At 35.3% G+C, this 27,963-nt stretch overlaps 1 protein-coding gene across 4 annotated transcripts in view; it reads left to right on the top strand.

Moving 5' to 3' along the window:
• Positions 1-27,963, top strand: part of EPC2 (enhancer of polycomb homolog 2) — a 110,787-nt gene that overhangs the window by 58,431 nt on the left and 24,393 nt on the right. For all 4 annotated transcript variants that reach the window (XM_032856098.1, XM_032856099.1, XM_032856097.1 and 1 more), the window contains 2 exons: positions 15,525-15,670; positions 21,143-21,349. In XM_032856098.1, coding sequence (XP_032711989.1) covers positions 15,525-15,670; positions 21,143-21,349 — 353 coding nt within the window. The remainder of the gene's footprint in view (positions 1-15,524; positions 15,671-21,142; positions 21,350-27,963) is intronic.

The following is a 27,963-nucleotide window of genomic DNA, read 5'->3' as shown; positions in this document are numbered from 1 at the left end:
TTTTCTTTGATTACTCTCCAGAAGATAAGCAACGTTAGGTTATGGTTCAGTGACAGTGCAAGTGAGGATTATGCCATTGCTCGGTATTATGTGCTGGTGATGAGCACAGTGCAGTTTCTCTTGGGTCTTGGTGCACACCATTTCATTACTAAATGCATTGTAGACTGCCCAGATGACCTTAGTTTGCCTATTGTTTTGAAAGATGCTCATTACTGTATGCCGGGTAGAAAGAAGAAATGCAAAACCCCACTGCTTGTAAACTGCTGTCCTGTCCCTCTGCAAGTTTTAAAAGTGAGGATACGTACGTAGGTGACCTATGTGTAGAGCTTCCTTGGCAAACCTTTTGTATTAGTGATATTTTCTTAACAAACATACCCAAATATGGTAGGATACCATGTTCCTTTAATCCAGATGGCTTTGTTGAGCCAATATAATGTAAATTTATGTTATGTGTATTTTTATCATATTAAAAAATAAATTCAAACTTTATTTTATAACCCCCACCTCAAAAAAAAATCCCCTTTGGGTGCAAATTGGACATGAATAGTAACACAGATGTCTAAATTATGTAGATGAGTGCTTGTGGAAGGCTTTCATGTACATTTCTCTCTTCATTTATTGATTGGTAAGATTCATAAAATTTATATACAAAAAGAGCTATGACATAGAGAATCTGTATCAAAATCTTACAAGAAAAATCAGGACAGGTAATCTAGATAAAATTATTTCTTCTGTCCTCAGTAATACAGTTTTGTTGTACAGTCTTCTATGCTACACATGTTTCTCTAATACCAGTTAGCTCAGCAATGATTGCTCATGCCGGGAATGATGTCAGTACTACATGGAAGTTGTCCGGATTCTTTTTTAATTTTTCCTTGCTAAAGAGGACTGGGATAGTGAGAAAAGAATTTTAAAAATCTTTAATAAGGAGGCACAAAGCCTTTAGCTTCGCATTCCACATGCAAGGGCCCTTTCAACTCCATATTAAGAAAATTAAAAATGAGTGCCTCTACCTAGGCTTCATTTTTCCAAGAGAGGTACATCCCAGCCTTGCATAGCTCTTAGCGCGTTGCAGGTTGCGTTTCCTTCTGTATCCCCAGTACAGAAGTCCATTACAATCTGTGTTTTCTCAACACCCACGAGCCGGCAATTCCATTTTGTTACTTTTGTATATTTTTAGTATCCCTTAGAGATAGTAGCCAGCCACTCTGAATGTTATGTATGCTGTCTGATGGAACAGTTACAGTCTGTATTACAGTCTGTATGGTCTCTGATTAAGTTACATAGATTTTTTTGGAAGCCTGTCATTTTTAGTGTATAATTTTACATATAAGGGATTTTTAAAGGAATTACGTGTTTTAACAAAAATGCCTATACTTTTCATGATGTTAATAAATCAAATTATAGTGGCCCATTCTGAATATTAGTGAATAGCTCTTGCTGACTTTCCTAAGTTCATAAAAAGGAGCAGGTGACTTCATAGCCCCAGAAAGAAGTTTCTGGCCAAATTCAAATCTCAACTTTTCAGGGCTTAGACATCCTTAAGGATAATTTCATTTTTTAGATGACAGCTTTTTTGCTGTTCACATTCCTAAGAGCATTTCAGAGAGTTTCTCCTAGTAACTTATCATTATTGATTGTTCTCTTGGTTAATGGGTGATGAGCCTGAGAGATACCCAGGAGAGAAGAAACTACTCGAAAGAGTAAAATTTTGAAAACTACTTACCTAATAAATCTTTGCTTATCTTTATGTTATGTGTATTTTATGTGTATGTTATATGTCTACTCCAGTGTTTCAGAAACAATACATTTTTCTTTACTAATCTAGACCTTGATAAGCAAGTTGTTGTTTTTGTTTTTGTTTTTGTTTTTGTTTTTGTTTTTTTTTGAATGGGCTGGATAGTAAGTAAATGTTTTGGGGTTTGGGTGTCACATATGTCTCTACCACATATTTTACTTCTTCCTTCTTCTCTTTAAAAATTTTTTAAAATTTCTTTATAAAAATGTAAGAATTGAGTAACCCTCTTGGGTCCCCTCCCTCTTTGGGAGCTTCATATTCCATCTAATAAACTTTCCTATTGCTCAATAAACTTTGCTTTGCTGCCCACAACCCCTGTCCCCCCCCAAAAAAGGTGAGAATCTTTTCACACATTCACAGCCTTACCAAAAACAAGCTGCTGGCCAGATATAAATCATAGGTCATAGTTGCCATTCCTTGATTTAGACTGCCTTAACTAAAATACTAATTAAAATCCACTGGTAACTTGCCTAAAACCACTCTACCCCCCGCCCAAGGTAAAATTGATAGAAGAAATCATTTGTGACATTACTGTCAGTCATTTAAGCAGCCCCCACCCCTGGGTAATTTATTATTTCTTCTTTGCTTTAAGTTAGAATTTCACATGTGTGTATTCACAGAATTAAAAAAAAAAAAAAGTCCCAAGTATAATCATGACTGGTTACATGGTTAAATTATGAGTTAATTTGAAAAGTTTCTTCAGATTCTGTCAAAGCATTTGTGACTTTAAGTTTTATAAGTCAAAAGCACATTGGGTACAAATTGTAGTCGTAAGAAAATAACCCAGAGAAATAGAAGTAGTGACTATTAAATGGCAGGTATTACCCTTCAAAGAAATAGAAAAAAGTACTTTTTAGTAATAGACTATTATAGTTTTCAGTTATTCGTAGTTGAGACTTCTTTAAAGTATTTAAAACCCATGATTTCTGTATATCCTGATTATTAAGGGCACTAAAAAGACCTACCCATAAAGTTGTACTTTAATTCCATTTTGTTAAATTATTGGGTAGTCTTGATCTATCTACAGATGGAGTGGAATAGAGTAATAATAGCAGCCTACCAATATGGAACACTATTCTTTTGTACTGGGCTCTATGATATGCACAAATTATTTCATCTAGTCCTAACCAAGAATCTCATGAAATAGGTACGTTTCTTGGCCTTGCTTTACTACCACTTATCTGTTTTCCATCTCTATAATTTTGTCATTTCAAGAACATTATATAAATGGAATCTATAATACTTAACTTTTTTTCACTCAGCGTAATTTCCTTGAGATTTATCCAAGTTGTTGCATGTCTCATTAGTTTGATCCTCTTTTTCGCTAATTATAATTCCATGGTGTGGATGTTCCACAGATTGTTTAACCCTTCTATTCAATGTCCTTTGGGTTGTTTCCAGTTTTTGGCTATTTTGAATAAAGTTGCTTATGAATGTTTCATGTCACCATAACTTTCTATTTTATAAATATAATTTTGTGTAAATATATCAGTTTATCTGTTCTGTTGGTAGACATTTAGTTTTTTTCTAATTTTTTGCTCTTATGAAATACAGCAATGAATGGCCTTACACATGTGTTGTCCATATTTATGAGTACATCTGTGGGTTATAGACCTACAAAGTGGAATTGCTGGGTCTTAAAGAACGTGCATATGTGACTTTGTTAGGTATTGCAGAATTGCCCTCCAAACTGGTTATACTATTTTATATTTTCACTAGTAATACATGAATTCTTGTTTTTTCATATTTTTACCAACACTTATCATTGCTAAACTCTATAATTTCTCGCAGTCTGTTGGATATGAAATGATATTTATTGATTTAAATTTACCTTTCCCCAGTTACAGTGATGTTAAGCATTTAGTACATGAATTACCTCTTCATGTCTTTGGGTCCATTTTTCTCTGGGTCATTTACTGATTTTTTTTAGAGATTCTTTATGTATTTTAGATACTTATCTTTTAAAAAGCTTTTATTATGAAGAATTATGAAGTAGAAAAGAGTAGTACAATGAACTGCAATGAACTCATTACTCTACATTGTAATGTTGTTCCTCTACACCATTTCTCCCCACCCCATGATTTTATATAGCTAATGCAATGTCATGTCATCTGGGAATTTTTTTTTAAATGACCTTGTCTTCAAGTTTTACTTTTCTTTTCTTTCCTTTTTTTTTTTTTTTAAGATTTTATGTACTTAATTGACACAGAGCACAAGCAGGGGGAGCAGCAGAGGGAGAGGGAGAAGAACCCTGGGATCATGACCTCATCCGAAGGCAGTTGCTTAACCACCTGAACCACCCAGGCACCCCTTATCTGGGAATTTCTAAACATAAGCAGCACAACATCTTTCTCCTACCACTCCTTAAAAACGGCATTTTCTTGGGATGCCTGGGTGGCCCAGTCGGTTAAGCAGCTGCGTTCGGCTCAGGTCATGATTCCAGCGTCCTGGGATCGAGTCCCATATGGGGCTCCTTGCTCTGCGGGGAGCCTGCTTCTCCCTCTGCCTTGCCTGCCACTCTGGCTGTCTGTATTCTCTCTATCTCTCTGACAAATAAATAAATAAAATCTTTTAACAACAACAAAAAAAAACCCCACAGCATTTTCTTAATATAATTGGGACTTGAGCATTTATCTCGCCTTTTTCTATGAACCGTATCTCAGGATCTCTTAAGTAGTTGAAGAGGGGATGTTTCTCTTTGTAGAAGTATTCCAGATAATGCAAAACAAGAAGGAATGATAGCATATCACCATTTTGCAGCCCCCAAGGAATTGATGGATCAAGGCAATGATCATTGGTGGGTGACAACATCACAGAGGGAGAGACATTACAATCAGGCTGATATGTGATGGTGATACAGTACACTAAATCCTTTATAAATATGTTGAACTGTCACTTAAAGATGTGAATTTTATGGTATATGGATGATATCCTGACAAAGGTATTAAAAGAAAAAGAAACATAAACACAAAAACTCACTGGCCCAGATCTCTAATAGATGCTCCCCTTTTAAGTGGGCACAGGTCTTGTGAATTGATTTGAGCTCACAAAATGACAAAGCATATAAATGCAGTGAAACCAAGTGTCTAGGTTTAGTGTAGAAAGGGCAGAGCACACTCACGTGTGAGAACTTTCCTGATGATGCTGTTCTGCTGTGTTTGGTGAAACTGAAAACTGTATCCTCCCTTCATCCTCTCCCTTAGAACCCAGACCAAAGTTCCTTACCCTCTTGCTAACCTGACTCATCACATCCTGATTCCTGGGTTCCCCTTCACTCCTGCCTCCTGTTGTAATTTAATTTCCATCACCCTAAAAGGAAACCTCATGCCCATTTACGGTCACTTTCTTTTCCCACCCCCAGCCCTATCCAAACACTGATCTTTCTCTCTTTTTTGAACCTTTCACATAAATAAAATCATATGATATGGGGGGAAAAAAAGAAAAACAAAAATAGGCTAATTCTACTTGGTCTGCAGAGGCACCAAAATGAACATCTCCCTCCACAGTCGGAGTCACTTAGGGAAAAAAGTCTCTGGCATAGGCCCTGTGCTAATAAATATTCTGGGATGAAGCAATTCCCTGGCCTGGTATGGGCTTCCACAGCAGAACAACTTGTCCATATCACTTGCAGGTATGAGGAAGGGCCTGAGTCAGACCGGTGGCCAGCCTTTGCTTGTCACCGAGAGGCTCAAACAATGAAGAAAAATCACATTTCAGTCTCCTCCCCACGTTGTTCCTTCTGTATTGCCATCTCCTTCCCCCACCCTGGGAAGCAGTCTCTTCACACCAGAGTCCAGGGACTGGTGGGGCACCACTCACCACCCTTAATCCCTCACTGAGCCTCCAGCTTATGTGCCTCCACTGCCTGGACAACCCTATGCATGTGCTGGGAGCTGGGGTGGGAGAATCTCTAGATCCTCAAAAAAAGACGAAAGGAGTGAGAGAACCAAAAATTCTATACTTCCTGATGCAGCTTGGTTTATTCCGGAAGTGACAGTGAGGATGTTTATTGTTTTTAGAATCATCATGTATCATGGACTTAAACATATTTTTATTATGATTCAACTCATTGCATTATCTTTATTGATACTCCTATTCATCTATTTTTGGCCAGTAGAAAAAACATTCAGGTTAGCTTTTTAAATCCTTTTGACATGGCTGTACCATACCAAAAGGAAAGAAAACTAAGATGTAATAGGCTCACCTTTGTATTTCCTGGCTCAGATCTGGAAGAATCCCTATCTCCAGAAAGACTGTGTTCTTTTTAGTGGGAAATCTAGGCCCTAGGGGTGTTCATTGCTACTGGGTTGGCCGGTTTGGTGGTTGTCTTTTCAAACATTTCAGTGGTCCTCACAAGGAAATAGGTATTTCAAATTTGAAACATAAAATACATTATGAGTTTATACTCATATTTCTTTTAATTCTAGACTACAGGCATAGTCTTACACACTTTAATTTTACACACTTTCTTTCACATCTAAGGATGTCTGCATAATTACCTTGTTTTATACCACTTTACACCACAATAGTCTCAGAATAGTAATGCCAGTGTGTGCACCAACAATATAATTATCAAAAATTGAAGATTTTTGGTTTGTTGGTTGCTTCATTTTTGCTTTTGGTCTCTTAAGAGTATTTCCCACAAGAAATATAACTTTACTGTATTTTAAAGATACTTGTAATAGAACCCAAACGACAGTTGGCTTTATTTGTTCCATTTAATTTTATTCTTAAGGATTTTGTTCCAAGATTTTGTTTCATACAATGTGAAATCGGTTCTAAAAGTCATATCTATAAAGCGATTTTCAAAGAAGTCTAGTTGCTACTATCCCACATCTGCTTCCCCTGTCCCAGTTTGATTCTTTCCTTACTCCTGATAGTTAATGCTTTCTTAAAATGTTGTCATTTGGAATATTAATCTTTTACTCAATGACTAATAAGTAGACCTATGGAAGGTAAAAAGGTTAAGAAACATACTCACCCACACATATATGGAAATTTGATTTATGATCAAAGAGGCATTACAAATCAGTGGATAAAGGATGAAAATATTTGATAAGTAGTGCTGGGACAATGCTTATCCATATAAAAAAATAAAAATAAGGAATAAATATGGAAAACAAAATGTTAGCATTTTTAGGGGAAAAAAAAAAGTGAGGATAACTTTATGACCTAAAGATACAGCATTCTTAAGACAAAACACAGAAACCATAAAGGAAAATGGATAAATTGTAGTGTATTAAAATTTAAAATTTCTTTTTTTGTTTTATTTGTTTGTTTGTTTATTTTAGATGGGGGGAGGGTGCAAGGGAGAAGTAGGCTCCCCGCTGAGCAGAGAGCCCAGAGACATGTGTCTCAATCCTAGGACCCCAGGATCACCACCCGAGCCAAAGGCAGATGCTCAACTCACTGAGCCACCCAGGCGCCCCTAAAATTTTAGATTTCTATACAACAAAAGAATCCTAAGAACAACCCACAGACTAGGAGAATATATAAATGCACTCCTTTTAGGTAGATTGTAGTAAAGAGAAAACAGCATGCACGTGAATTCAACACAATTGCGTTCAAATTCTGTGTGGCAAGGTACAAACTAATTAAAACACCTCTGAAATCTTAATTTAATTTTGCAATGAAGATACAAATACCATACCTTTCCCAGCTTTGTGAACATTAGAGAAAATGTATCGGAAGCCTTCATTTAGAGGTAAATAGGAATTCTATCAGTGGTAATCATTGTTAAGTGTAATTGTAATTCACAGTACTTAAAAGCAACAGCTGAATTAGGGTTTTGTTAAACTACTGAAAACTAACTGGAAATGTTTAGGGCTATACACAAAGGAAAAACAAAGTTCTGCTTAAAACTTAAAACCTTGAAATAAACTGTATTGACCCTCATGGAAACATTTTTTTTTACAAAGGGTTAAAGTGTATTAAATAGGCACTTTTGACTGTAAGGTTGGTTATGATTATTCATACAACTGAAGCAAAAAAGGGAGAATTAGGGTAAGGATTTTTAATGCTTGTAAACTAGAACTGGAGTTCTTTTACTCGTTTCCTTCCCATTCCTTTTTCCTCACAGCTTTGGTCTTCTATGGCCCGTATTGTAAATGGTACCTTTTCACCTCTTTGCTCCCATCGTTAACACTTTTACTGTGTTTGTTTGGTTTTGGGGGGGCTTGGGTTTTTAAGTTTTTTTAATCACATATTTTTGTCAGATTAATACACATATCATTAGGATTAGTTGAAAATTTTTTCCCCTTATAAGGACAGTCTTCTCCATTCTGAGAGATAGTTACCTTCAAATCCTTTACTTGTTTCTTTTGGTATTTACCTTTATATTTCTAAATAGTGGGCTTATGTAACTATCTTTTAAAAGTTGTTTTAGTACATTCTCTCTTCTATTTAAAATTCTCTCACTTCTGTACTTATCACACTTCCCCTGTCCCATTTTTTGGCTGCAGTTACATTGTTAAATCAGTATTCAGTATATACAGTATTATTCTGCAAATATTAACAGCTGAAACAAGTACTTAATGATTGCATTTCCTTTCTTGGTTAGGTTTTTATTTTCAAAGGAGACAAGTTATCTTTGTTCCTATTTCTTTTTCTTTGTGCCTTTCATTAATTCAATGCACATTATCTTATGGAAGTATGACTCTTTTAAATGTTCAAACAGTTGAATAATCTGTCAGTTTTATTCCTTCCATGGACATTTTTTCCAGGAACCATTAATTTTGCTGTTTTATTCTAGACTGATTGCTCTTAGGCTTGCCACATGGTTAGCTATCATCTATCATCTTGGCAATTTCTTTGCTTCTCTCGGGTTCACTTCCCTCTTTCCTGGATTCCATACTTTACTTTTAGATATACTCCATCCTAATGGAGTACACCTTCCAGTGGCTTTCTAAGACAGGATGTGTGGAAAGGTGCATTTTGGGGGGTTCTTGCATGTCTGATATTTTTATTGTAGCCTCATACTTGATAGTTTGGCTGGGTAGAGAGGGTTTTAGATTGGGTTGGAAACAGTCAACCTTTGGAATTTTGAACACTGGTGTGGTCTTCTAACATCCAGTGTTGAGAAATCTGATGTTATTTATTTTTTGCTATTATAGCTTTAAATTTTGTGTTCTCTAAGTGTTCCTTTTATATAGTATCCTGTTTCTGTTCTTGTTTCATGGATGCAGTAATATCTCTGTGAGGATTCTTTTTTTCTTCTTCTTCTTTCTCTTGCATTGTCTTTGTTTCCTGAGTTCCTTTTTTTTTTTTTTTAATGTTTTGCTGCTCAAATTTCTGCATTACTTGACCATTTATATTTGAGTGAGATCATTTATCAGATGCTGTTTTTTAGGGGAGTAATCAGTTTTTCCATAAAAGAATTCTTAAGGCTTTTTCTTGGGTGGCTGACACTGTTTTTATTTTTATAGCTGAGTTGGGGGGTAGGGATTTCAGGGTGAGATGGCAGTGGATAGGAGTGCTAGGAGAATTCACTATTCAACATGTAGACTTTTGCTTAATATTTCTTCTTTGGTATGGAGCCTTCTACTTTCCCTCAATATGCCTGGTGCTCCAGAATCCACAGACTCTCTGAATCAGGCTTTGCAGATTAAGCCATTAGTCTTTGCCATTTGGGAGGAAAAGTAGCTGCTTAGCTACACTAGATGAGGAAAAGATCTAATTACCCATATAAAGATTTTTAACTAATCTTCCTATTTTCAGAAGGGTCTGACCTGCTCTTTCAGAGAGTAATGGTTGATTTCAGCTCTCCATAAGTATTTAGATGGATAGGGGGAGTTTTCCTGCTTCTAGCTGTGTTCCCTCCACCTCCCTTCCCCACCCCTGCCCTTCCCCAGCCAGACTGTTTTATGTGTCATTGTTCTCCTGTCTGCTAAACTTGTACTTTTTAAGTCTGAAAATTTGATAATTGTTACCTGCTCATTCTCATCACCTCTGTAAATGCCATTTGAAAAAAAAAAAAAATTATTCTGCTTTTATTTTGGAATTTCAGGACACATATTTATGTGTTCATTCTGCCCTATTTAACCAGAAGCAGTCTTCATGTTCACACTTCAGTTAGAGGTAATCTGACCCAGGTATGCTTTAAACCCTATTCTATTTCATAGGTCATTGATCACCTATGGTTAGGTGTTCAAGGGTTAGTTACTCATCTATGGTACGGTTGCCTGTGGAATGGAATATTACATGGTATTAAACATGGAATAGGAGGGTTCAAAGGTAGATACACTGATTAACATCTATAATTACAATGATAGGTTTATGTGAAGAGTTATGAATTCACAGAATTAAGGTAGGGAAATGATCCATGTTTGTTTTACTTTGTTTTTACAAAGCCTGGAATTTAAAACCCTCTCATTTGGCTTACATTCATTGTGTTAGAGAGTGCTTACGCCACATGTCCTAGTGCATACTACTTATGTAAATAACCAGTGAGAATAGGGTGAGTAGAATAAATACTGAGCATAGAGTATGTATAATCTTAGGTACCGTATGATGGAGACTAAAGTATAGAAGGTAGAATGTTCTGAAGTCAAAAAAAGCATAACCACTTGTAAAATAAATTACTGAGTATAGCCTACAATGTTGACTGTAGCTTGCAAATTTTGCTTAGGAGGGCAAAACGTAACATCATTTTTTCTTTTCTGTTTTGGAACTAATTGAGAAACAAACATAGACACATAAAATTTCAGTTTTATTACTAATAAAAATGGTGTGGGAAGACAAGACACAGATATATGACCCCAGTGGAGTTTCTCATACTTAACTCCTGAATTAGGCAAGCTTGCCCTACCACTGGCTGGGCCCTGGTTTGGGACAAAGCAGGTCTCCCCAAACAAGGGCAGAATCAGCCTCCATGCTTGCCACGTAGTAGAGGGCTGATTAGAATGCACATCTTCAGAAGAAGGAAAAACCATAAGATACTATGTATCCAAAGTTCACCATTCAGTTTAAGACACTCCTTCCTTAGCTGAGGAGAGAGTGAAGGGATGGAGAGAAGCTGAAAGTATTCCTCCTGTAGTTTTCCTTACTGAAGATTTGAGTGGAAATGTGGGGATCCTATATTTCCCCTTAACACATAGCATATAATGGGCATAATATTATGTAGTAATAATACTCATGTTCATAATAAGTAATGGGCAGTAACTAGCCCATCATTGTGCCACATTTAATTGCATACCACTCATTTTGAACCATGATCAGTAAACCCATTTTTCTTTTTAGATTTTTATTTTTTGACAGAGAGATCACAAGCAGGCAGAGAGGCAGGCAGAGAGAGAGGGGGAAGCAGGCTCCACGTTGAGCAGAGAGCCCGATGTGAGGCTCCATCCCAGGACCCTGAGATCATGATTGGAACAAAAGGCAGAGGCTTAACCTGCTGAGCCACCCAGGTGCCCCCCCACACACCCTTTTTTTTAAGCTTATATTCCAGTTAGTAGACCTACAGTTCAGTATTGGTTTCAGGAGTAGAATTCGGTTCATCGTTTACATAAAATACTCAGTGCTTATCGTAACAAGTGCCCTCCTTAATACCCATCACCCATCTATCCCATCCTCCACTCATCTCCCTCCATCAGCCCTCAATTTGTTCCTCTTTTTTTTTTTTTTTTTTTTTTTTTTAAAGATTCTGTTTATGAGAGAGAGAGAGAGAAAGCATGGGGGCCTGGTCAGAGGGAAGCAGACTCACCACTGAGCAGAGAGCCCCATGCAGGACTCAATCCCAGGACTCTCGGATCAAAGGCAGTCACTTAACCAACTGAGCCACCCAGGTGCCCCATCAGTTTGTTCTTATAGTTATGAGGCTCTCATGATATGTTTCCCTCTCCCTCTCTTTTTTTTTCACTCTCCCATATGTTCATCAGTTTTGTTTTTTAGATTCCACATGAGTGAAATCATATGGTATTTTTCTTTTTCTGATTGACTTATTTTGCTTGGTGTAATACACTCTAGCTCTTCCCATGTCATTACAAATGGCAAGATATCATTCTTTTGGATGGCTGAGTAGTATTTCATTGTGCACCTATATGTGTGTGTATATATATACACATATATGTGTTACGTATACATCATCTTTATCCATTCATCAGTGGGCATTTGGCCTCTTTCCATAGTTTGGCTTTTGTTGATAATGTTGCCATAAGCAGTAAACCCTTTTAATCTGAAAACTTGTCATTTTTTGGCTCTGAGAAGTTTTCTTGCATTATTTCTTCTTCTGGGTTCTTTGTATTTTCATTCCACTGCATAGCTATGCATATTGGATACTTGAATATGAATATATCCAAGTAAAAGGTAATATAAGGGACTTTGAAAGGTACCTTTAGCAAGAAGTAATATGTGCTCTATCAGCTAATTTTAGACCACCTCTGTTTTATAAATTCTCTAAGCTATAACCAGTCACCTTGTAAATGCCTTGTATATTCAAACAGCAGATTACACTCACTTCTCTACATATACAGTCTCCCTCCCAGAAGTGGAAAGCTATTACCACTTGCTTGTGTATCCTTTCAAAAATACTCTGTGTGATTATAAGAGAGCATATGTGTGTATGTGTGTGTTCTCCTTACCCTTTTAAAAACATATCTTTGTTTACTATATAAAAAATACATTCTGGGACGCCTGGGTGGCTAAGTTGGTTAAGCATCTGCCTTCGGCTCAGGTCGTGATCACAGGGTCCTGGGATCAAGCTGCACATCAGGCTCCCTGCTCTGTGGGGAGCCTGCTTCTCCTCCCTCTGCCCCTCTCCCCTGCTTGTGCTTTCTCTCTCTCTCTGTCCAATAAATAAATGATATCTTTTAAAAAAATATATTCTGGGCGCATATAGGTGGTCCAGTTGGTTGAGCATCAGATTCCTGCTTCCCGCTGGGGTCCTGACCTCCAGGACTGTGAGGTCCTGACCTCCAGGTCCTGCTTCAAACTCTGCACTCAGCATGGAATCTGCCTGAGATTCTCTCTTCCTCTCTGTCTCTGCCATTCATGCTTGCTCTCTCTCTCAAATAAATTTATAAATCCTTAAAAAAATGCTGTGCATTTATAAGAGTATGTATCTATGTATACATACATACTCTATATTTTTAAAATATGTGTAAGTACACATGTACACTATTCTGTACCTTAGCTTTTCTTGCCTGTTAAGATTGGTTTCTTTCCATATTAGTATACATACATTGTTGTCATTCATTTTTAGGGCTTCCATCTACTGCATGTATGTACAAACCATCGTGTTTTTCTGTTCCCACATACATTGCTTGTTTTATATTTTTTACTTCTTACAGTGTCACATCTTACACTCTTGTGTATTTTATCTTTTTCTCTATGTGGGTGTAGAGGATAAATTCCTAGAAATAGTATTGACAAGTCCAAGAGTATGTGTTCTTAATTGAACAAAAAAACAGCTTTAATTTCCTCTTCAGTCCCCCATTCACTCCAAAATAGTATATCACCAAGTTTTAGATTTTAGTCTATTTGATAAGTGAAACATATCTTGTTTTTGTGTTTCCATGTATTTAATCAGTTTTATGGCTTCTGAGCTTGTATCCACCCATACATTTTCCCCTTGCATTTTCTTCTAGCATTTTTTTGTTTTATTTTTTACTATGAAATTTTGTTAAATATATCATTTATTGGTATTAGGAATAAGGTAGAATTCCAGGTTAAGTTTTTTAAAGATAACTAGTAAGTGGGACCCTTTTTTAATAATCTACTTTATCCTCAGTGTTTTGAAATGCCATTTCATTCTTTGTACTTGAGTTTATTTCTAGAGTCTTTTTTCTTCCTTCCTTTCTTTCTTTTCTTTTCTTTTCTTTTCTCTCTCTTTTTTTTTTTTAAGATTTGGTTTAAGTAATCTCTACACAAGCATGGGGCTAGAACTCATGACCCCAAGATCAAGAGTCTCATAATTTTCTGACTGAACCAGCCAGGTGCCCTTGTTTCTAGAGTCTTAATTTTCTTCTGCAGCTTCTCACTACGTTACTAAACTACCATGTTGACAAATCCATACCATCTTTTTTTTTTTTTTTTTTTAAATAATTGCTACTGTTTGGGCATATAATTTGTGATGTTTTATTTTTTTCTATTAGTGAAAAGTATTTATTTTTTAATTTTTTGTTTTAATTCCAGTTTAGTTAATATATAGCATTATATTAGTTTCAGTTGCGTAATACAGTGATTCAGCAATTGGGTATATTGCTCACTTTTCATCAGAGTAAGTCTACAATTAATCCCCTTCACCTATTACACCTCTCCTCCTCCTTCCCCCACTGCCCCTCTGATAATCTGTTCTCTTTAGTTAAGAGCCTGGTTTCTGGTTTGTCTTTCTCTTTTCTTTTTCCTTTTTTCATTTGTTTTCTTTCTTAAATTCTATGTATGCATAAAGTCATATGGTATTTGTCTTTCTTTGGTTTATTGCACTTAGCATTTTACTCTCTAGCTCCATGCATGTCATTACAAATGACAAGATTTCTTTTTATGACTGAATAATATTCCATTGTATGTGTACCATATTTTCTTTATCCATTCATCTGTTGATGGATACTTGAGCTGCTTCCATAGTTTGGCTGTTTTAAATAATGCTACAATAACATAGGTGTGCATATATCCCTATGAATTAGTGTTTTTTTTATTTTTTGGATAGATACCCAGTAGTGGGTAGTAGTATATTGTGGTTCTGTTTTTAACTTTTTAAGAAACCTCCATACTCCACAGTGGCTGCAGCAGTTTGCATTTATCCTCTACAATTTATCCTCTACACCCACATAGAGAAAAAGATAAAATACACAAGAGTGTAAGATGTGACACTGTAAGAAGTAAAAAATATAAAACAAGCAATGTATGTGGGAACAGAAAAACAAGTGCAAGATGGTTCCTTTTTTTCCACATCCTCACCAACACTTACTGTTTGAGTTTTTGATTTTAGCCATTCTGACAGGTGTGAAGTGATATATTTATAGTTTTGACTTGCATTTGCGAGGTGATGAGTGATGTTGAGCATCTTTTCATGTGTCTGTTTGCTGTCTGTATGCCTTTTGAAAAATGTCTATTCATATCTTCTGCCTGTTTTTTTTTTAAGGTTTTACTTATTTATTTGACAGACAGATATCACAAGTAGGCAGAGAGGTAGGCAGAGAGAGATGGAGAAGCAGGCTCCCTGCTGAGCTGAGAGCCTGATGTGGGACTTGATCCCAGGACCCTGGGATCATGACCTGAGCCAAAGGCAGAGGCTTTAACCCATTGAGCCACCCAGGTGCCCCGCTGCCTGTTTTTTAGTTGGATTGTTTGTTTTTTTGTTGTTGAGTTGTATAAGTTATTTATATCTTTTGAATACTAACCCTTTATCAGATAATGTCATTTGCAAATATTTTTTCCCATTTAGTAGTTGTTGTGATCCTTTATTTTTAAAATAAATTAATCTTAGTTATTGCTTTTACTATTCTATTATACTTTAAGTCATATATGAATTAAGATTTTTTCTTCCACTGTGCTTTTAGTCTCTGAAACCAATTTAAATTTTTTATTATTAATTTTTTACACAATAGTCTGTGCAGAGTGTATGTTACATTAGTTTCCTGTGTACTCAGGAACCAGTTTTTAGATGTCCGCTCATGAGCAACTCTTTGGTCAGTGCATTGTAATTTGGAAGTATTCTGTGGTCAAATATAAACACTATATAACTCCATAATTTCTCCTCAGTTTGAAGAATATTTCTTTTCTTTTCTAGCCTTTAATCTAGACAACGAGCAACCAGATTATGATATGGATTCAGAAGATGAGACCTTATTAAATAGACTTAACAGAAAGATGGAAATTAAGCCTTTGCAATTTGAAATTATGATTGACAGACTTGAAAAAGCCAGTTCTAATCAGGTACTGTACCTTGTAAAAATGTCTCCTCTCTTAAAATTAATCCAGTTAGCAACTTTATTTTGCATTTTCTTTAGACCTGAGTGTTTTGTATTCTACTGCCTTTTGAATTTTCCTAGAATTTCTATATACAGTATTTCTTGAACTGAATACTTAAGCATAATTTCTTTGAATAGGAGTATGAAGAGTACTATTCTGACCTTTCTTCTTGTTTGGATATAAAAATAATACTAGCTGCAATGCTATACAACATCTTGATCCTTTTCAAAGGCTAAATTTGCTTGGTTGTATCTCTAAGGCAGATAACTCATACCAAATCCTTCTTAGTTGCTCACGTTTATTAAGGTACTCATTATCATTTTAGATGTATTTTTAATTTTACTTACATATTATTTAAAATTTTTAAGTGAAGAAAAAAATTTTTCACAAGGAGATGATTTTCTTTAGTGGACTATCTAAATATATAGAGAACTGAAAATGGTATAGTCTTTTTGGAAAGCAATTAGACAACATATGTCAGGAACCTTAAAATGTTTGTACCTTTTGGTTTAGTAATCCTGCCTCTAGGAATCATTCTCAAAAAAATTAGTGAAAATGTCAAAGATTTTTGAACAAGGATGTTCACAATAACTTGTCTGTAGGGTAGAATATCACACAGCCATTAAAAACCATTTTGAATATCAGTGGAAATTGCTCATTATATAATGTTAGAGTTCAAAAAAAGGATACAGAATTGTTTAAGTACAAATCTCTGAGATTCATTTAAAGCATTTATATTTATATGTGTGCATTGAATAAAAGATGAAGAAAGCCCAACAAAATACCAGTAATGATTCTATTTAGGTGATAGAATTATTGGTGATTTTTATGTTCTTTCGCTAATTTACTGTTATGTACATGTATAGATATTGTAATTGGATTTAAAAAATAAACTACTTTTTAAAATAACTTCTTGGTGTACCTGTGTGGTGTATTAATATAATGTTATTAATTAGTAAGTTACAGAAATAAATAAATGTTTTACAGTAGACTCTTAAACACTTTTCACTAGTTTACCCATTACAAATTCGTTATTTCCTTTACCTCCCAAGTTACGTCCTTTAAATCCTTAAAGCATTACCAGCTCTTGAGAACATTTTAAAAAACTTTTCTATTGTGAGAGGACTTTGCTGCATATTTTGCCTTTCTACTAATCTTTTTCCCCTATTTGGATGGAAAGTAATAGTTGATGTGCAATCAAAAGAAGTACATTGAAAACTGAATTTTGTAAAATTCAACTTGGTTTTTGAGAGATTGCCTTTTTTTATTGCAAATTTGTTTTAATTATCAGATTGAGTATCAAAAATATTATTAGTGCAGTTTTCCTAAGATTTTGATCACAGGCATTAGGCATGATTTCATTTTTTCTTCTTAATATGCAAACTTTTCTAGCAGTCCTAAGTTTAGTCTTTATTTTGGTATTTCTGTTATTTTCCCTGATTGCTCAGAAATTACTGGTGGTGAAGCCTTCAGCTCTCTGTTCTGTAATTTGCTTTATTTCATTTCTGTAAGTAATAATTATTTAGTACTTGGGTGAACAACAGAGATGACAGAAGTTCTGCCCTTAGGGAGCTTATTATCTAAGTGGGGACAGGATAAACAAAAAGCATTTGTGAACAATACAATTAACGATCTATGTATAATCAGTAAAATACCTATTTTATTTCTCTTCCCTCAGTGACAGGCTTTAAACCCTAAAGCCTGGTAGGCTCAGCATGATAGCACCTGCTTTCATAAGTGTAGACAAAGGTGGAGGTTCATTTTAGGGCCAAGATAATGGTCCTGTTATTAGGACTAAGGATTAAAGATACCAAAGACTATTGTCATTCTAATTGCCTGAACTATGGATTCCTGGGTTTCTTTATTTTTCCTTTTTTGCAGCTGACATAGTAGCAGATCTCAAAGCAAGAAATCAAGTTTGTGGTTAAAGCAATATTTATTAGGTTGATAGAGAAGACATAAAAACAGACTGATCAGACTGATCACAGCCAAATGCTATCATTGTATAGTCCCCATTCATTTATTTTAATTGAGCTTTCCTCATTTCTTTGAACTCATCACCTTTGGTCTTTTGAATATACTTTATTCTTTTCTGATTTTTTAAATTATTTTCTGTGATTGTTCCTCGTAAGTCTTTTACTGAATCCTTCCATTAATTTCTGTAAACATCAGAGTTTGTTGAAATTCTGTCCTTGGTCGTCTTATCCTGTGTGTTTGGGGTTAATATCCCCTTAGCAAGGATTTTTGTGAGGGTAATAAAACGTATATCCTTACACTTGACCTCCTTCTCAAACTCCAGGACATTTTTCTCTTTTTGTGCTTCCTGTTGGCATCTCCACCTAGGTGGTCCACAGACCTTTCAAGTTTACTTTTCTTTTTTTTTTTTTTTTCTTAACTCTCTTAACTACACATGATACTGTATCATGTGTAGTTAAGAGAGTTAACTACAGTGACTCCCAAAATTCACAATGATGTGTTTTTTATCCCTTTTCCTTCAGTCCCTAAATTTTCATTTTAACTCTTCCTCGTGCACCAGTATATTCCTTGCATATTTCATCTTTAATTATCTCTTCTCTCATTTCTTCATTCTCTCTTTGCCCAAAAATATGCCAAGGGTCACTTTTTCCAAGAGAACCCTTTCATTTGACCCCATCTTTCTCTATAAATTACCACCCTTTGTCTCTCCTTTTTTTTTCTCCGTCAGTTACATTTTAAAAAGGTTAGACATGCTGTTTAACGTTTTTCTCTACTCCAGTGCATTTCAGTAGACTGATTGCACCCAGGTCACCAATGGCCTTCTCATTATCATCCATTCATTTCAGCCCATATCCTACTAAATATCCCCATAGTAGTGGATGCTGTTGACCTCCACGTTTCTCGAATCTTTTCTTCTTCTTTCTTCATCTCCTCCTCTTCTACCTCTTGTTGCTCTTTTCTTCAATATCTGTCCTCAGAAATTATACTTGTCTCTTAAGCTACCACTCAAGCACTCCCAGATGGAGTATTTTGTGGTTCTGTCCTGTATCTTAATGCACTAATACTGAGTTCTAAAGTTCTGACATTGTTCTCTCATTGTTTAAATTGTATTTGTCTTGCCTTGATTGTCATATTCTGAGTTTCTGTTGGTGGTAGTTTTATCTTGAAATTTTTTTCCCTAATTTCCCCACAACCTATGTAACACAATGATAGACTGATAGTAGTTGATTATTAATTGTTTATTGCTTTACTGACTATATTTTTAAAACACTACTTTTTTATACATAGTTTATTCATTTATGTATTATAAATGTATTTCTTAAAATTGCTGAACCATGAATCTGTATGTAAACAAACTAAGTGATCCTTGTCCTCATGAAGCTAATGGCAATCTAGAAGAAAAGTCCAACTAGTGGAATAATTTTTATCTCTTCTCCAAGCCCCCAAAGTAAGTAAATCAAACAACTCAGAGGTATCTTGGAAATAATAAATTTTATCACTGACCTTTTTGTCAAGTAAATACTGGTTTCCACTGCTTTCTAGTAGAGAAAGTGCTGAATGGCAGAACTTTTTTCTTAAGATAGAAAAGTAGTAGGATTCTGATTTTGTGGATTTTTAATTGTATCCTAATAATTTGGGACGACTTTATCTACAACTAGTTCTTACCCACTCAAATTGATGCTATCAGCATGATGATAACGATACAAGTGATACTAATTGCCTTAGAATAGCTAAAGATAATCTTACCAGAATGATTAAAACTCAATTACTCAGTAAAATAAAAATACACTGTATAGCAACATAAAAACATCAGTAAACTGAGAAATATGGTTAACATTGGAAAGAAGTGTCAGGATGTTTAATTGTAAACAGTGTGCTGAATTCTTATTATCTGAGATATAAAGAGAGTACTTATCAACCAGGCAGAAGGACCTTTGTAGAAGGAGCAAAAAGCAGCAGAGAAGGAAATCTGAGGCAGTGTTTTAATCCCCTTACATCTCCTGCAGGGAAAATATCCTGATAGTATTATGTAAGAATCTCACTACTGCTCTATGGCTTGATAGGAAGAAACCTATCCTCCTCCCCACTCTAAAGTTAAAGTACGTTCTTGATATCACTAGTGAAGGTTACATTTTATCAGAAGCAGAATGTCCAAACAGTTGGAAGATGTGTAGCATATCACAGCATTGTTTCCCTTGGTTCCCAGGGCACACAAAAGCTCCCAGTGATGTTACGATGCTGTAAGCATGAGGTCGAATTTTATTAGATCCAGAAAGCTTGGTTCTTACTCTACCACTAGACCTTGAACTATTCCAGAGAACTTCAGCTAACAAAGGTGCCCGTTTAAAGTTGATGTTTGGAAGTATTAGTTCTTTCGGCTTGATATCTTGTTCCAGGCTCTGGCCCACCACTTTAAAGACCCAAGTTACTCAGCCATTCAGATGAATTTAATATGACTTCACTGAGACATTGATTAAGCCAAACTATGGCCACATATAATTTTATTGCACTAAATGTAATCATTACATGGACTAGAATACTTGAATTGTCATTGTCAGTATATTCTCTTCCTGTGGCCAGTCTTGGCAGCCAGATTATAAGAAGAAACCAACTAATTAGCCCTGGTAATCACCATCATAGGACTGGAAGTCCAATGACCGTTGCGTTTATTCCATGAAATTATACCAGTATGAGAAATCAGATTTATTTGGTGGGTCATGCTGTCTTCAGTTGACTTCATAACAACCATCAGATCAATTCCTATATTGATCTTACCGTTTCAGAAAGAAAATTTCCCCCTTCATTTTCAAGTTTTAGGAAAACATTTCTTAGGAGATATCTCAATTTGTTTTAAAACAAATCTTCATCTCCAAAATGATAAAAGTAAAAAGATTGGAATGCCCTTCACTGATGTTTTCCAGTCTTAAAACTGGAGTCTTAAAGCTCCCATTATCTTTTTCTAGAGTTCACTGTAGATGGATGTGATTAACCCATAATTCATTCCGCTAAAGCTGATCAATCTATTTTATCTTTACCAGCAGTAAAGAAATAGATATGACCAAGTACGTCAATTTTATATGGACTGCAGTGATAAAGAAGTGGATCCCTAAAATACCAGTGTGACAGTTCCTAGAGGAACCATCCTAGGATCACTATTCCAGACATAACAACAGACTTAACTGAGCCATAAATCTTCTCAAGTGTTGTTCATTTAGGCTTCTTAAATATTATAAGTTGTGGTACTTAGTATCTCTCAGAGCAAAATACAATTTTTTAGATAAATCTTTTTACTAATAAATCCTTTATAAAATTTCAAAATTGAATTGTGTTTTCTGCCATTGTGACGTCTGATCATAATTGTTAGACTGATGACATTTTTTTCTATAGGTATATATAGCTTAACTTTGATTTCTCTTTTTCAAACCTTATGGCTGATGACAATTTGTATTTTTCATTTAGCTTGTAACACTTCAGGAAGCAAAACTGCTGCTAAATGAAGATGATTACCTTATTAAAGCTGTGTATGACTACTGGGTAAGAAAACGTAAAAACTGCAGGGGGCCATCCCTCATTCCTCAGATAAAACAAGAGAAAAGAGACGGCTCTACCAACAATGACCCTTATGTTGCCTTTCGGAGGAGAACAGAGAAAATGCAAACTCGAAAGGTAATGTGCAAATTAGATTTAATTGAGTGTGCCTTAATAGTACTTAAGACCAATTTTTTTTCTGCTAATAACTTCAATAATTTTGAATACTTTGAACTTACAGGGGAGCTAATAACATTGTTAAACTTAACGTTAGAAATCCTGCTCTTCAGTAGCTTCCTTCGGTCGGCTTCTGTTGGTATAATATCTAATACCCATGCCCTTTATAGGTCTGTTTATACCGTTTCAGACTTGAAATTGAAGTAGTAAAAGGAGTTATATATCTTTATGTACCTCAGAAATTTGAGCTCTTCGGTAAATTATATATACATTCTATACATATCCTCTTAGGCAGCTTAAGAACTTATATCTCCTTTGAAACCACATTCTAATTCTTGCAAATAAAAATGGACTTTACTCCCTCTACCTACTATTGGGTCATGAGAAGTAGGGAAAGTTCATTTTCAAGCCTGTTCTGCCAGTAGTCAAAAGTAACAGTGGAATGTTTTTCTTCTTTTCTGAGTTGTCCATTATGGCAAATTTCAAATTGATGAACTTGTCCCCATCTGCCTTTTAGAAGCAGTATGAGCTGGAATTTTGAGAGAAAAAGGTCTCATGTTGTGGAATGATAAGGTATAGAGGAACCTGTTACTTCAGAGGGGGTATTCACTGTCTTCCATTTCTCATAATTAACAGTAAACACCATACATAGTAGTACATTCTCTAACCCGCAAAAAATTGGAACATATAAATGTAAAAGCCATGAGTAATTGTGATTTGGAGGCAAAGCATTTTCTGTGGATTCCTGTTTCTCCTAACATTAAAAGCCTTGTCATTGTCAGGTGTTAATATAACAGCTATGAAGCGTAACAGCTGCCAGGAATAGTGTATTTTAGGAGCAATTCTCCTACTGGTTAACAACCATTTTGTGTAAGTCTTTCTTTGATTTCCCAAGTGTAGATGACATACCCTAACCCAGGCTAAGTTTTCAATTTGGCATTTTAGTTCTTAGCTAAGGAGATCTAAGCTACTTTATGAAGATTTAACATCTTGCTAAGAAAAGACTAACATGAGGTAAGTTTATAAATATAGACAATTGAACATGAGGAAGGAGAGGTTTTTCTGAACCATTGAAAAATCTGAACTACCATCTGCTTTTTTAAAAAAATATAATTGGGGCACCTGGATCACTCAGTCGGTTAAGCATCTGCCCTCAGCTCAGGTCATGATCCTCGGGTCTTGGGATCAACCCCTATATCTCCCTGCTCAGCAGGGAGTTTGCTTTTCCATCTGCCCCTGTTCCTCCTCCTGCTCATGCTTTCTCTCTCAGATAAATAAGTAAACTCTTTAAAAGCAATGTGATTGATTCAGCTGTATTGCAAAACATAGACTTTCAGCAGTGTGTTTTGAAGGAAGAGTATCATTGGACTTCTTTTAGTGAGTGGGTACTTAAAATGAGCAGTATTTATTGACATGTAAAGAATATTCTAAATATTTAAATCCGTTTAATTCTTAAATAGGTTAAATCATTGTTTTCTAACCAGTGTATATTGAGAATTGCTAGATTGAGTTCATACATTTAGGTGCTTCACCATTGCAAATAACTACTACCACTTTTTCCTGACACTAATTTCTACCCTTTCTTTTGTCTGTTATTTTGACCTTCCTCTGTAGAGTGGTCCATTTTCTTTTCTGGTAGTCTTTTTATTCCTCTCTGTTTTCAGTTGTGGGACCAAGACCCCTTCATGCACACTAATACTGCTTAGAAATATTTATGTGTTTCAAAATGAGAACGTTGGAAAAGCAGTCAACAGTAGATACCCCTAGGTGTTCCAGAGGTGGGCAAGCATGGGATATACAAAAATGAATACAGCTAACAATGGTTCTCTACTTTCTTTTCTGTTTCCACAAAATTGAAAACGTGTATATAGCTAGATATAAAGGTTCTAAAATAAAGGACTTTTGAAATATTTTCTTGGCAGTCTAGAATTTAATTCACTTAACTAATATTTAATTTGCAAGTGCTTAAGTACTTAAGGGCATTCTTAAATGAGAAAGTGTTAAGGCACCAGCATGTCTGAAAGCACTGATTGGAAAGTCTTGAATCAGCATGTGTGTTTAATATGTTTAACCCCATAGATACAACTGTTAACAACTGTACTTTCTCTCATCCTTCTTTGTGGCCCAGAATAAACAAGATAGACAGGAGAGGAAACTCAAGAGTAGTTGTTCTCAGTCTGGCTGCATATGACAGTCTCCTTTGAATTATCCTTGGTTACAAAAAGATCTGTGGTTAATTCTGAAGTGCAACAATTTAAAAGTGAAAAAGTGCAGCAGTTTGAGAACCACTTCCTAGAGATTTGGCAGTAGGTCAGAACTATAATATGTAACTGGGAACAGGGAGAAAAGAGTTGGTCCAGAGCAGAGACCATTGTGATGACGGATAAAGAAAATGAGTGGATTTGAAAACAGGATTAGGGCCATCTTAAAAGCATGGAGAAAATGTCAGTATGAACTCACTGTTTTATAGAGAAAGAGTCAGAAATAGATGTGGATCTGTGCATGTATATGTACCTATACAATTACAGGTGTTATTTCTTAAGTTCTGTTTGCTGAGAGGGTCTAGAAGCAATAATGCTGAGTAGCAGTGAGCATGCCTACTACGTAGATCATCATTTTTAAATACCATTTTCTTAGGAAAATGGTGTTTCCTGGTTGAGGGCTAGGAAGGTATAACGATAAGCTTGGAACATTCTGCTATGCCAGAAAGTAAGACTGTTGATTGAAAATTAAGGAATGTTGGACTGATCTCAGACGGCCTGAAGAGCCAGCTTGAAGGGGAACTTTACTAACCAGATGTGGGACAGTTCTAAGTATCAATATAAATATAGAGTAATGAATAACCCATAGTAACCCATGAGTCCATACTGATATAAATAGATGGATGGACAGATGGATGGATGGATGGATGATTGGTAGGTGGATTGATTGATAAAAGAGAAGGGAACACTTTTCCTTAACAGAATTTTACCTTTGAGTGGCAGTGGAATGAGGAAGTTTGAAAATCGCCATTTGGCAACCATGATAGTAATAATAATAATAATAAAGTATTGGGAGGAAATTTGATGAGAAACAAGGTACATAATTTTTTAATTAAAAAAGGAAAAAACAGTTATTTGAAGAAAGCTGACACCATCTTAATCAAGTGAACAAAGTTACCATCAACAGTAAGGAGACAAATAAGTATCATTTAACTCCTGATATAGGAGAGGGATACAATACCACTTACATGATAATCCTATTAAGAAAATATAACCCGAATTAAATTATGGAAAAACATTAAAGAAACCCAAATTGAGGAACATCCCTACAAAAATGAGTGGCTTCTATTCTTTAAAAATGTCAAGATCATGGGGTGCCTGGATGTCATGGTCAGTTAAGCAGCCACCTCTAGGTTTCAGCTCAGATTGTGATCTTGGGGTCGTGGGATGGAGCCTTGTGTCAGGCTCTGCACTCAGTGTGGAGTCTGCTTAAGACTCCTCCCCCCAACATAAATAAATAATTCTTTTTAAAAAATGTAAAGGTCGTGATCACTGTAGAAAGACAAAGGAACGATTCCAAATCATAGGAAATTAAAGTGACATGACAACTAAGTACATTTGTAATCCTGAATCAGATCCTAGACCAAGAAAAAATTTGATATTATGAGTGAATTTAATAATAAAAATTGTCCCACTAATGTCCTTCATAGCAACAATTATGCAGACATATTAAAAATGTATTTAACAATTATATTTGTTGTCAAAAAGGACATTAGTGGGATAATTAGTGAAATATGAATAAAATAAATGTTAATTTCCTGATTTTGAAACTAGTATTGGTTATATAAGAGAGTATCACTGTTTCTGTATAGTCCATATTAAAGTGCTTAGGGATGAAGGGGCGGTAATATATTCAACTAGTCTCAAAAATTTTTTTAAATATAACTACTAATTTTACATATTTGTGTATGTGTTTATGTGTGTGTGTGTGTGTGTGTGTGTGTGTGTGTGTGTGTGTATATATCTTTATCTTAGTCCATTTAGGCTATTGTAACAAAAATACCAGAGACTGAGTTTTTTAAACAGCAAATATTTCTTTGTCACAGGCCTAGAGGCTAGGAGGTCTGAGATACAGGTACCAGCATATTCAGTGTGTGGTGAGGGCCTACTTCCTGGTTCAGAAGTCATCTTGCTGTGTCTTCACATGGTGGAAGGAGAAGAAAGCTTTCTCGGATCTCTTTTATAAGCATACAAATCCATTTGTGAGGACTCCACCCTCATGACCTAATCACCTCCCAAAGGCCCTTCTTCTGAATAACATCACATTTAGGGCTTGGAGTTTCAACATGTATTTTCAGGGTACACAAACATTTAGTCCATAATAGTATAGATTAAATAATATGCATACATACATACATAGAGATAAAGCAAATGTAAAATAATAACATTTAGGCAATCTGGGTGAAGATATATAGGAATTCTTGATACTGTTTTGTAACTGTAAATCTGAAATCATTTCAAAATAAAAGACAGGGCTAGAGAAAGGAAAAATTAGAAAGGGTAGTTATTTGGGTCTAAAGAGAGCGGGAAATGACTGGTTAAGACAGGGCAGAAGCATGTAGGCCGCAAGGAACACTTAGTGAAGAGGAGGGTAATCTTAAAACGTTCTTGTGCACTTTTGAATATTGTTCAGGTGGGATGTGGCCTTGTATTATTATTCATCTTTGAATCTGTGTGTCTCATTATTAGTAGACTTTAAGCCTTTTGAGGGTAGGGGACCTGTGCAGTACTCTATACAGGGGGACACTTTAATATTTGCTCTTGGTCATGTTAATTTTATTCAGTTGGAAGGTATTATTGTTGCCTGCTTGCCAAAAATTTTTGCTCAAAACTGTACTTTAGATTTTGCCTTTTCTTACGTAGTACTAGAAGGAGGGGAGAAGATTAATTTCCTTTTGATAAGGTAAAAGACTTACTAACATAGCATTTTAAAATACAAGTAGGTAGTACCTTAAAAGGTACTTAGTTTAAGTTATGATTTATAGGTGATGATTAATTTTCAAATACAAGAAACACATAAAAGAGTGTAAAACTTTGAGTCTTTCTCAAGTTTTATTTTTTCCTTTATAATCCTCTAGTTATGAAACCTGGCTTCAGGTTCATCGTAATGTCACATTGCATTCTTTTTTAACCACTCTTAACATACTTGATCTTGACAATAGAAGAGAGGAGCAGTACAAAAGATTTGGTTAATATTTACAAGTAATTTTTCACATCACATCATTAGGATATGCTCATAAATCCTGATTTCTTAAACTGTCCAAATTGTCATAACAGGTATTTATAAATTCTTTCTTCCAGAATATATTCCATATCTGCTTTGCTCTTAGCAAGCACACTAAATATTTGTGATCTTTGCTTGATGAAGTGACAACAGCTTTTACTCCTGCCAAGTCTGTGTCCCCAGTAATCTCTTTAATATATTGGGTTTTTTTTTCTTTCAAGGTTTTATTTAAATTCTAGTTAGTTAGCACATAGTATAGTATTAGTTCCAGGGGTAGAATTTAGTGATTCATTGCTTATATATAACACCCAGTGGTCATTACATCAAGTGCCCTCCTTAATCCCCATCACCCAGTTATCCCATATCCCACCCACCTTCCCTCCAGGAACCCTCAGTTTGTTCTCTATAGTTAAGAGTCTCTTATGGTTTGACTCCTTCTCTGTTATTTTATTTTTCCTTCCCTTCCCCCATGTTTATCTATTTTGTTTCTTCAATTCGACATATGAGTGAAATCATAGGGTATTTATCTTTCTCTCACTGACAATTTCACTTAGCATAATACACTCTACTTCCATCCATGCCATTGCAAGTGGCAAGATTTCATTCTTTTTTATGGCTGAGTAATATTTCATTTTATATATGTATATATAGAAAGAGAGACAGGCACACACACACACACATCCGTTATTCATTCATCAGTCTACGGACATGTGGGCTTTTTCCATATTTTGGGTATTGTGGATAGTGCTCTTACATTGAGGTACATGTGCCCCTTCAGATCACTATTTTTGTATCCCTTGGGTAAATACCTAGTGCAATTGCTAGGTCGTAATGTCATATTGAGTTATTAACTCAAGGGTGGAAAGATTGTGTAAGTGCAGTCTGTCTGGATACATAGAATAAGAATAAGATACATAGAATAATAAGATACATAGAATAAGGTCTGTTTTTAAGCAAATAGTTCCATGCCTAATATAAATATTCTGTGGTTATTTGATTAAACAAAATATATTAACCGTAACTTTCGTAGGCAGATAGATGCTGCTAATTACAAATGAGCCTTGTCTAATTACTAAGCAGGACTTTCACTCTGAATTGTTAATTAAATCTTCTTAAGAAGAAGGAACTTCTTAACAATACTCCAAAATTCAGTTTTCACTTGGTTTTTGCCCTGCAATGAGAGGTGTTAATTACTTTGAAACATAATAATTACATTCCTTGAGATGTTTTATATCCGACTTTCAGTTTTATATCTTGAGTTTCTGAGTGGTTTTGCTTGTCAAGGCAAGTGTTTATATTGTGGTATATTG

The sequence above is a fragment of the Lontra canadensis genome, unplaced genomic scaffold, assembly GCF_010015895.1.
Source record: "Lontra canadensis isolate GAN:19392208 unplaced genomic scaffold, GSC_riverotter_1.0 scaffold11, whole genome shotgun sequence".
NCBI lineage: Eukaryota > Metazoa > Chordata > Mammalia > Carnivora > Mustelidae > Lontra > Lontra canadensis.
This window is presented reverse-complemented; position numbering and strand designations above follow the sequence as displayed.